At 43.6% G+C, this 12,031-nt stretch overlaps 1 protein-coding gene across 1 annotated transcript; it reads right to left on the bottom strand.

Annotated features, from left to right (window-relative positions):
• Nucleotides 1-755: 755 nt before the first annotated feature.
• Nucleotides 756-11,537, bottom strand: LOC117375532 (protein ELFN1-like). Its single transcript, XM_033971892.2, has 4 exons — nucleotides 11,311-11,537; nucleotides 9,420-9,573; nucleotides 5,895-6,061; nucleotides 756-2,841 (listed from the first exon to the last, which is right to left on the bottom strand). The coding sequence occupies exons 1-4, from the start codon at nucleotides 11,535-11,537 to the stop codon at nucleotides 756-758; spliced, it is 2,634 nt and encodes an 877-aa protein (XP_033827783.1).
• Nucleotides 11,538-12,031: the final 494 nt, after the last annotated feature.

Genomic DNA, 12,031 nt, shown 5'->3' with positions numbered 1-12,031 from the left:
GAGAAGAAGTCAGTCAGATTTCAAAATCAGGTTGTACAAAACAAACAGTCAAATATAGAACTTCTGTGTGGGCTGTACAGGGGGTGGGGGGCGGGGGGTGGGGTGGCTCAGGACTCAGCACATTCCTGAAGAAAAGTCTGCTCGATGTCTCTGCAGGCCACGCCCTTAGAGTCATCCTCGTCCAATAAGAAGACAGTAATGAGAATAATAATAATAGTAATAATAGTAATAAGAACATATCATTCTAGTCGCTTTAGACTGTATAGAAAAACAGTGTGAGCGTGGTACACAGTCGGGCCTACTGCCCTTTGATTGATTTGGCACATGGTACTCAGACTCTCAGCACGGTCTAGTCTCTGCTGCCTGGACGCCCATCAGCTCTGCTCTCCTGTCTCTGTGTCTCAACATCTCCATATCTCCACCAAAAACCCTCATGTTGGAGGTTCTGTGGAGGACCTCCGGAGCTTTGTCACGTGCCAACGAGTCTAGGTTCTCTCACTGCTGTCACACTCCAGCCGATGGGCTTCCAGGCAAATATTAAGGTTTCTTTTCATAATATATTTGTTCTTTTTTCATTCAAAACTTAGTACAAAGAGCTACATAACTCTGAGCTATAATTTTCCATACAAAAACTACCTCCTTTTCTCTATAATTTATGATTTGTGTCCCATAATAATAATAATAATAATATATGAGTTTGGTCCTCCTGTCCTTTGGGCATGGCATATTTACAGATGGTCTGCATTGTGGTTTCCTCAGGCCTTCTGCTGAGCAGACACTCCTTTCCAGTAGTCCAGGATATCATGCAGATCTTCGTCCTTGGCGAACTGGACCTTCTGTCTGAGGGCGTGTCCCGCAGCCACATAGCCCTCGTCCTCCAGGGAGGCCTGCCGGTGCCTCTTACGGTGCAGCTTGAAACGCTCCCACAGCCCCAGGGTGGGGGTGCACAGGAGCCCCTCATCCTCCTCATCCTCCTCGGGGCTGGAGCAGTAACTCAGGTTGTGGTACTGTGGGGACATCGGGTAATGGTAGGCCAGCTCGCGCTGCTTGGCCTGCCGGCTCAGGGTCATGGGGTCCAGGACGGAGGGGTTGCGAGCAGAGGGGTGCTGGTGCAGCTCCTGTAGGATCTGGGGGTGTTGCTGGAGCTCCTGCAGGTGCTGCTGGGAGCCAGGGTACGAGTGCCGGTGCTCGTTGTACTGTCGGATCCTCTGGGCCTCTGCCCTCAAGATGGCCGCCGCAGGAGGGGCAGTGCGGATGGGCTCTACTCGCTCTCTCTCTCCGGGGGAACTCCTCTCGATGTAACGGGTCTCAGAGGGGTGGTACCCCCCCTCGGAGCGGAAGGAGCGTGGGCTGCGGGCGGACCCAGGGGACGAGGAGGTGCTGGGCCGTTTGGAGGTGGGCGGAGCCTCCATGCTGTGGTGGCGCTGTAGAGAGTGGTGGAACCCACGTCGATCCTCTCGCGCTCTGCCTCCTTTATACACAGGGGACAGGAACTCTCGCCCACCCCGTTCCACCTCCTGGTCCAGGAGAACAAGCTGAGGCTCAGCTGTGGACACTGCGCCCCCTCCTGCAGAGGAGGGAGACTTCATGCCCTGCTGGAAGGACGTGGACTCTGACTTGAGGGCGTCGATGCAGTTGTTAATGATCTGATTGACCTTGTCCACTTCCTTGGCGATGGTGGAGATCTCTGCCACAGAGCCCTGGGGGTTGTTCTGAGGTGACATATCTCTCTCCCTCTCTCTTTCCCTCTCTCTCTCCCTCTCTCTTTCTCGCTCCCTTTCTCTCTCCCTGTCTCTGTCCCTCTCCACAGAACCTCTCACCTCCATGTAATTGATCTTGGTGGGCTTATGTGCTGGGGTTTCGATCACTTCTTGTAGCTTGTAAGGATCAATCTCACCTGGAGGTATGTAGGGCATTCTGGACAGACTGTCCCCAGAGGTGAGCTTCTGGGAGCCCCCACTACTGGCCTCTATGCCCCCCTCACCTCCGTACTTCAGTTCGATCAAAGTCCTCTGGATGCGGCTCATCTTCCTCTCCTTCTCCTCCATGATTCTCCTCTTCCTCAGGCAGTGCACCACACAGCCCAGAAACAGTAGCATGCCAAAGAGGCATCCCAGGATGGTCATGATGTAGTGGGTGGCAGATGACTGGTTGGCAATGCGCTCGCCCCGGGCTCTGCGGCCTGTGGAGATGGTCAAGCAGGTGTGGTTGAAGCGCAGGGAGTTGCGGATGGAGGCCACACAGTAAGTGTAGTTAGTGTTGGGCGTCAGGTTCTTCAGCTCAATGTCCTCTCTCTGGCTCGCCAGGTTCTGGATGTCAGTGAAAAAGCTGTTGTTGTAGAGCACAAGGATATACATCTTCCTGAAGGGATATGGAATCTGCACTGTGATCACTGCGCTGGAGTGAAGCACCTGCTTCAGCGTCATGATGGGTTTGGTGTCAGATATCATGATCTCAATAGTGTTGGTCTCATCCGGGAGGGTCCCTGAGGCGCAGTCGTCTAGCCCACAGGGGGACACAGAGTCTGGGGGAGGTGTGGTCAATTCCCCCAGCCCCAAAAACGGGGGCGTGATACTGCTGCCGTCGTCCGAGCACACGGAGCTCAGCATGTAGAGCGCGTTGCCTTGGCTGGGGATGTGGGGGTTCTGGTTGAGCAGGTTGTATCCGGAGAAGCCACGGGGGGTGTCACACACCATACGCTCACTGGTGCGGTTGGGGAACAGGGAGAGCCAGCGCAGGAAGCTCAGCAGCTCACAGGAGCAGTTGAACGGGTTTGTGTAGAGCTCACATGTGGTCAGCTTGGTGAGCCCTGAGAACAGGCTGCCATCCAGAACCTGGATCCTGCAAACACAAAGGAACAGATGGTCTCAAAAAGATGGACTGTACTGTATGTATGTGACTCTTGACAAAGTTTTTTCCTTTTTAGAATTTAAATAAAAATGTTAATTAATTGAAGAATGTGTGTAGGACCTGTCTCACTATTTGAAGATCAGTGTCAACCAACAACTACTGCAGAGGTGGACTTGGAGGAGTCTCACAAATAACTGGGGACTGTTGACAACAAACTGAAACCATGACCTAAACTCTCCAATTGGAAAAAAAAAACATAAAAACAGTCATATAAAAAAAAAAAAACATAAAATAAAACAAATATATATATATTATATATGTCTTTTTTGATGTTTTTGTCTCATCTTTCTTTAAGGTAATCTTTCAGTCTAAATAAAAGCCGCTTTGTGAAAATGTGAAAGAGGCCAGCAGGATCATTGGATCAGAGCAGCTCAGTCTCACAAACAGCTGCTGCAGAAAGCCCGGTCCATTCTGTCCAGCGCTGACCACCCTCTGAGTTTGTGATGCTGCCCTCAAAGAAGAGGTTTAAACATTTATTCCTTGTGCAGTTAATGGATCTAATGTCTGACTGTTGCACTGGATCTCTTTAGACCTGCAGAATCTTTAGGGCGTCTTTTTAATTCATTGGACTTCATAAATCTATCTTTGTTATAATTTTGCTCCTCATCAAAAACATACCTGGAGTTGTATTTTGTTTCATTCACACATGTTTAACACACAAACACTTCATATTTAGGCTGAGTTCTTCTCTCAAACTGAAAACACTCTGTTCCACTTTGTGATGTCATATAGTAGTACAGGAAATACTCCACTGTGTTTTTAAACTCCATACTCCTTCACTAGAATCATTTGGATCATTTCAAATCTAGAATTGCCAGTCTCTACTGAACTAAAGATAAAACTTAGCTGTCAACTTGAAAACTACCACTTCATGACATCACAAGGTGGAACAGAGGATTTTGAGCTTCGGAGTTGTAGACAGACTAATAATGTAGCATTACTCAAATGTATGAAATAAAACACAACTCTGAGTAAGTTTTTGATGAGGTTTTTTGATGATTTTGATGCGTTCTAACTAAAAAGCTAAAGAGCTAAAAGCTCACAAGAGTCAGTTCTGTGTAATTTGACCTTTAAATGGGTTGTGTCTACCGCACCTATTAATGTTATTATTGTCTAAATAGTCTGTTGACTTTGCCACTGGGCACCAAATTGCCGTGTCTAGGGACAATAAAGGTTTTGATTGACTGATAAATAAATCTCTTGCAAATGGAAGACGTCTATTAGCAATGAAATATAGCCACCTTGAGAATCCTTGAGAAACCTTGAGAATGGAGATCTTGTCTGTTAAGTAGAGTTGATACAGGCCAAAGTAACACATTGCACTGTGAATCCAGATATATTTTAAAATTCAGTTATGCCAAAATTTCAAATAATAGCAAATATACACAAGCCAAAAGTTTGGATGCACTTCTTCATTTATGGTTTTTTTTTTTCATGACATTTTTATTGTAGATTCTCACTGAAAACATCCAAACTATGAATGACATATGGAATGTGCTAAACAAAAGATAAAGTCAATAACCCAAAACACGTTTTAGACTTTGAAAAATAGGCACACTTTGCTTTGATCACTGCTTTGCACTTTTTGCCTTTCTTGACCCTGAAGCGGCAGCTATGAAGTGAAAACCATTTCAGGAGAATTCATTGTGAAGATCATTGAGAGAAGGCCAAGGGTTTGCAGCTCTGTTGACAAAGAAAAGGGAGGCTACTTTGAGCACTGGGATTTAAAATATTTTTCAAATATTTAGTTGAGTTATTTAACTTTTTTTTTTTCTTTGCTACCATAACCAAGGGTGCTAGGGGTGCTGGGGGTGCAATAGTATATGCTGTGTGCTAACCTGTGAGCGCTGAGCAGTGACAGAGTGACAGCAGCAGCATATTGCCCTTTTTATTTTGTGGAGGACTTTTGAAACAGAGAAAATGACAAACAGGGACTGGATTAAGAGGAAAAAACAAACATGGATCCCTAAAAGTTTGGATTTTGCTGGAGCTACAGCCTGGATTTGTTGTACAGGTCGTGTTTGTTTAAAACTAATGCATCAGGACTTGTCCTTGTTTACACAGTGAGAAAAACAGGACAAAAAGCATGTGTCCCCTGTCTCACAGCGGTGGATTTAGCTTAATCTGAGCAGGACAGCAGCGTGGTGAGTAAAACTGATGAAGTTACAGAGCGTCGCTTGTGTCTGTGTGCTGGACACATTTACCATAATAGATCAATGACACAGACATGCAGACGCCAGACGTCAGACACAGACGTCAGGCGCTGCTTGTGATGTTGTAGAGCAGATTGTGCTGGTGGACATGGATGTATGGGGTTCAGGAGGTTACAGATGTGGTCAGCAGTGACACATGTGAGGGCAGTGCAGTCAGATTAAGACAAGGCTACACGTTGCTGCCATAACACTATTCTGTTAAAGAGTGACATTTACTTTAACATTTGCCCCATTGACCACCATCACATGTGTAGGGACATTATTTCCACATGACATTCTTTCCACGTGTAGAGGGTGATCATTATTCATCTTTTTCTGATGCCTGCTCGTCTGTCCTGTGTGGTAAAGTGAGTCTGAGTGTGCACGAGCGTCAAATTGTATTTTGCACCTTCACTTTGTATTTGTCATGTATTTTTGTGAAGGTGACAAAGGCTGAAAGGCTGTTGAGTAAGAAGGTTATTAACACACCCAAAATCTGCAACCCCACCAAAAACTACATTCCTACAGCTATATTTGCTACATAATTCAATACATCTTGCTTCATATTTCATGTTCATCAAAAAAATACAGTAGTAAACAAAGAAAAACTACATAGAAAAACAAATTGTGCCCAAACTTTTGACTGGCAGTGTAATTCTATGGATGAGACACTATTATTACAAAGTCTAAGTCTACAAACATTTGACCCAACATAAAAATAAACACGAGAAATCAACAAAAAGCGTGTTTAAAGCCCCCGTGCATGTGTTTTGCAGAAAAGATGAGAGCTACCTGTTCATGGAGAGGTCGATGTTCTCGATGTTGGGGCACTCCCAGAAGGTGTTGGGGGTGACGGTCTCGATGAGGTTGGCCTGCAGGTACAGGTACTGCAGCTTGCCCAGCCCACGCAGCATGCCCTCCGTCAGGTTCCTCAGCTTGTTGAAGCCCATCTGGAGCACCTGGAGACGAGCGCAAGAGGGATTAGTCTGAATGTGAGCGGAGGTGCCAGACATGAGCGCCGTACACGGGCTGGAACAAAGAGGAGACGGGAGCCGAACCAGGAAGGGAGGAGAACACATCTACACTGAACGCACGGGGAAAAGAGCACGAGTCTAACAGAGAAGAAGAGAAGATAATCCTTTCTACTGTTTAAAGTGGTAGGTTGGACTACACAGTTAAGGTCATTACATTTAAGACTTTACAAAAACAAACTTACACTTTATTCCCTTTGAACACTATTTTGGTTGGAAATCATGACATCGTGCTAGGGAATTATATAACTGTAACCTAGCAACCGTGCCGTTGAGTGGGCCAAAACTTCTCAAATGTACACAGGAATTATTTCATTGGAATAATCTTTAAAGTATTGGAAAAAAATATTTTTAACTTTTGGATATGAAACCTAAAATAGAACTCTTTACTTCCTGTCATTTTCAACATAATGGCTGTGTCCACATGTCCACTCTATTCTCCACTAAGGGCATTACTCAGGGGTCAAACCATTTTTTAGTGCTGTTCAAATGTCCAGTTGGTGAGAAAATGGTGCACTCAAAATTTCCCACAGTGCACCTTGAAAAGTAGGGGGCATCTGTGGTCACTAGACTGGTCAATATAGACCATAATGCATTGTGAGAGTCAGGAAAACAACAGCAGACAGCGATAGGTCTTTAACTGGACACAACATGACTAAATGAAGCAGACCGAAGCGCTGGTTTATCACACTGCTCATCCTGATTATCAATAAAACCTTAAATAAACTGTTGCTGTGTAAAGTTGCTAGCATTAGTCACTTATCTTACCTTGAGCTGTTATAAAATGAATAATCCAGTCTGCTTCAGTCCAGCTTCACAAAAACATGTACGGTTATTATTAGTCCATAAATAATTGTGTGACAGTCCAAGCTAATCATTATTTATGACAGAATTCAAGTTTTATCAGAGTTTATCAGAGTTTATTTCACCCAGACGCCAGAGTCATGTGAGCTGAATGTAATGAGCTGTGTGTCAGAATCGCTCTGTGAGTGAGGGCTCTATAAAGTCCACTAAACACTGTGGGGCGAGTGAGTGAGGGGTTAGGAGCTTGGAGGTCACTCGGACACAGCCATATTCCAGCTTTTCTTCACAAACTGCTTTTTGATTTGTATAAAGCGATCATTTATAATTACACCGTTTATTATCCAATCAAATTAAGTAAAAATAGAGAATCACCCAATCCATTTTCATGTCTTTGACCCTGAGGCACAGCTGTGACATGCAAACATGAAGCTGTCAGCAAAGCAAAGGGTGGATACTTGAATCTAAAATAATAATAATTTAAAAAAAAATCAGTTTTATTTAACTTTTTTCTTTTCTGCCTAATTCCACATAACTTGCATCAGATATTTGATGTCTTCAGTTTGTATCTAAAATATAGAAAGTAATAAACAACAGAAGATTAATGAGTAGGTGTGTCCAAACGTGATAAATCAAACCCCCAGAAGTTTCCTATTGGCAGTTTTTCAGTCCATAAACCATCACCGGACACTCAGCAGGGGGAGCTCTAACACAAACACATCAAAATGACTTGAAATCTTGATTTAGGTGTTTAGTTGAACTTAAGTTATGAGGCTTGTTTGGCTTAAATCCTGCAACATCTCCGAGGAAGTGCAGGTCTCGCGTTTACTTTAAGCATTTGCTGAATACAACTAACTCACATCACCTTCTACACACACATCGCCACAGCAGTGTATGTTTAGATTGTTACATATTGATTTCATGTTTTTCTGTTCTACTCATCTTGATTGGACTTGCAAGTTTGGACACACCTCCTTATTCAGTTTTTTTTTTTCTTTATGTTTAATACTTTTAAGACTTCAAATACATGGTGCAAGATGGATGGAATTATGTACCAAAGATTCAGCGCAAACCTGGTTTTCACTTCACAGCTGTGTCACGTCCGGGTCAAGAAATGCCAAGAGTGCAGAGCAGTGATCAAAGCAAAACTGGCTATTTTTAAAACTCTAAAACAAGTTCGGAGTTATTTTGAGTTCATATTTTGTTTACTACGTTCCATATGTGTCATTCATAGTTTTGACGCTTTCAGTGCGACTCTACAATGCAAATAGTCACGAGAATAAACAAGTGTATCCAAAGTTTTGACCGGGAGTATATGTGGAATTTTACAGATCTAAAGTAGTCGGATGCTTCGAGGAGACAGCGAAGGACGAACGCCGCCGAGTATGTTTCTGATCAGAACCGACTCAGACAGATCATGTGTGCGCTCGCCGCTGTCAGGTGAGCTCACGTCAACCGCAGGGTCAGGGTCAGATGCACACGCCGGTCGCTCTCGTTTTTAATCTCACAAACTTTTTCTGAGGCCTACGTATCTATGACAACAGAGGAAGTTGAACGAGTCTATTCTAACCCGCACCGGGCAAGGCGGAGAAGGCCCACGTAGCCTCTAAAAGTGGAACATTAGTGCACATAATATTCATACTTTGCCGCTGATGTCGTCTACAATCTCTGGGGGTGTGATGCTAACTGTAAGCACTGCTCTGTCTGAAGCTCTGATACTCAAATTCGACTTTAATCTAAGGTGTTACTCAAATTTGACGTTAATCTGATCTTTAATTTAACGCAATCAGACTGACCTAAATCTTTTTTGATGCCGTTTGCTAATGCGCTCATTGTGTCACCATGGTAACTGCTGAACATTCCATCATAGGCATACATGTAGAACACCTCCAGCATGATGTCTTTGCAAAGTTATAGTGGGATATTAGTGGACTGTAGTAGCTGTAGTATTAGTGCACATAATATTGATACGTTGCAGCTGATGTCCCTGGGAGTGTGATGCTAACTGTAAGCACTGCTCTGTCTGAAGCTCTGTTACTAAAATTCGACTTTAATCTGAGTTTTAATTTAACGCTATCTGACCAGAAAGGACTGACTTAGTTGAAGATACAACAGGGGAGCTGATTTGAACTGTTAAACAAATCTCTCACACATAAAATTAGAGTCATAAGCTAGCTAGCATTAGCCAGCAGTTTCTCAGTAAGTCGCTCTTACCGTTTTTGTTGCACATCAAACATCTAAACAGGACCATGAACGCTCACATTGATCACAGGCTCCTGAAAATGTGTTGTTTAAATCCATTTTCTATTTTTTCTTGAGTTTTCATATGATCTTAAAACTTTTAAGACAATGTTTGCTAATGTGCGCATTGTGTCGCCATCATAACTGCTGAATATTCCATCAAAGGTACACACTCCCAGCATGATGTTACTGCAAAGTTATAGTGGGACATTAGGGCACATAGTACGGACAGGGTGGCTCGTACCTGCAGGTTGAAGAGGGCAGAGAAAGCCCCGTCCTCCACGTAACTGATGTCGTTCTTGGTCAGGTTCAGGTAGGTCAGGTTTCCGAAGCGGCTCAAAGACGAATAGTGCACCGAGCGGATCTTATTCTCATTCAGACGCAGGTCGATGATCGTACTGCAAACACAACACATTATACAGAATATGAACTACAACGTCTGACCCATGTGGGGATTGTTTTTGAATTACATATGTGGTTTATTGGGTCAAGCTAAAGGCAAGAAGGCCCTGGCATGTTTTTACTGAGCAGAAAGATAAGGAAGCAGGATGTAATGAAGTATACAGTTATATCAGACTAATCATTTACTGATGCAACTCGAGCTTGGATATTGAATTTTAAAGAAGGGTGCCCAAATTGTTCTTCCACTGTGGCTGAAAATGAATTTGAGTTTTTGTTCTTAGATGTGATTATGAAATTATACTTAATTCTCAGAAAACTCTCTACTTTGGAACGCCTGTTTGAATGTAAGATCACAAACTGAAATCACTGCATATATATTTCCACCATCAAGACACTCAAAGCGCTTTACATCAAGGAAACACTCACCCATTCACACACACACGCATTCATACACAGATACTGGGGGCGAGGAGGGTTAAGTGTCTTGCCCAAGGACACAACGACAGCATTCATGTGTGGGAGCTGGAACTGCACCGCCAACTCATGTTTGTGTTGAAAGCAGGATTCAAACCAGTGACCTTTGGATCAGTAGACACTCTCTCTGTCGCCCATATATATTCTAACCTTTGTTATTATAGTGTGGGGTCAGCAGGTCCATATTAATGCAGTGAATAAACTATATGATGAAATATTTTAAATGCTGTTTTATATGCAGATTTTTACCTTGGATAAAAATGAATTGTAAATAGAGAATATTTCCTGGGTGCTCCCTGGTGAGGTGCTGAAGGGACTATGGGACTGTGTCTGTCTGTGGACTGGGAACTAAAGATAGACATAGTTGCCAATGTTTGCACTTTTTAGCATATCAGTTATTGGTCTTGAATCTCCGAGACAGAGTTTTGGGTCGAACAAGCTGCTTAAAGAATAAGCATGAAGCTTTCTTTGAACTGCGAAGAGGACTCTGAACACAAAGTGACAACGCAACTCTCTTATTCTGCTTGTAGTAAAACAGGGCTGTGGATGACTTTATAGTCGTTTCAAATTATATAATTTAGGGAAAATAATCAAAATCTGTCCTAAATATCTGCCCAAAGTATTGGAAAAGCTAATCTAGGATCAGTATCCACCGTGATAAAAAAACATATCAGCTGATGTCTACTGTGAAGACCTCCTCTGGAGGAGCAGGGTGAATGGATTGACTTCATGTTTTACTTGTTTCATGGTGGTTTCAATAAACACATTTTTTCTCTCAAGTTCCATTTTACAGGAGATTCCTGTTTTGTTGATCGTGCTGAGCTTTTTATGGTGCCCTTGTCTTGTCTCTCATTGATGGGACAAAGAAAAATGTTTATCACTGCAATAAAATAATGTTACATTCTGTGTGTGTTTGTTAGCGCTGAGGTGAGGTCATAGGTCAGGGGTCAAGGCAATGCAGCCTGCCCGGAGGTGTTATATTCATCCACAGTATAAATCATGACACTGGTCTCCACAGTACACATGAATACAGGACACAACCCCAGCTTTAAGCATTTAGTATTTTTTTTCTTCAGTTTTCAAACTATCGTCCAACTCATCTGGCTGTGTTTGATGATGTGTGTTTTGCATCACCATGGTAACTGCAGGACATTCCGCCATAGACATACATGCTGTGACCCCCAATATCTAACTGACTGGATAAAATGCTTCATTATGATGGACGTTGTGCTTTGGCGTTCGTGTCCGCGCTCACTGACCTGTTGATGTGCACGGGGATGGCCTCGAACGGCGGCTGGTTCTGGCTGCAGATGGCCAGCCAGACGTAGCCCTTCTCGCCCTCGATGAGCCAGCAGTCCGACGCCACCGGGGGCAGCAGAGTTACCGCGGAGAGCAAGGCGAGCCAGAGCACGCCCCACCTAGCCACTGCCCTGTGACCCACGTGACCCTCACGACCGGCCAACCTCTCGGCTGTCTCTACCTCCATCCTCGACAACCAACCCGTCGACTCCTAGCGGCTAACGCCACAAAATCGAGCCATTTCGAAGTACCAGTGCAAATGGGTTAAGTTGGCTACGTTTAGTCCATATTACGCAACTTTTCTGGGATATTTTATGTATTTGGTGTTTGCTGTATGGGTTAAACGGAAATGTAAAAATTTTGGAGAGTAATATTTGTCCAATTAGTTCACAGAGGACATAAAAAAATCAGATTTAAAAGCACTAAAATTTGAGAGAAGACAGAAATCCAAACCGCTAAGCTAATACAAGAATCCCATGCATTTCAGATCATGTTTGTAGAGCTCTAAATAAAATTACAGCTAGCAAGTTTTATCCAATTTTCTACACCCCATGGAGTCGGAAAATTAACTAAATTACCTTTGTGATTTTCAAATTCCGTTTCAATTTCTAGTTGCCCTAATTGTCACACATTTTGTTTGATAAATGCGAGTATTTTCAATAGGAGGTTACATCGGCACAT

Source organism: Periophthalmus magnuspinnatus, chromosome 1 (assembly GCF_009829125.3).
Source record: "Periophthalmus magnuspinnatus isolate fPerMag1 chromosome 1, fPerMag1.2.pri, whole genome shotgun sequence".
Classification (NCBI taxonomy): Eukaryota; Metazoa; Chordata; class Actinopteri; order Gobiiformes; family Gobiidae; genus Periophthalmus; species Periophthalmus magnuspinnatus.
This window is presented reverse-complemented; position numbering and strand designations above follow the sequence as displayed.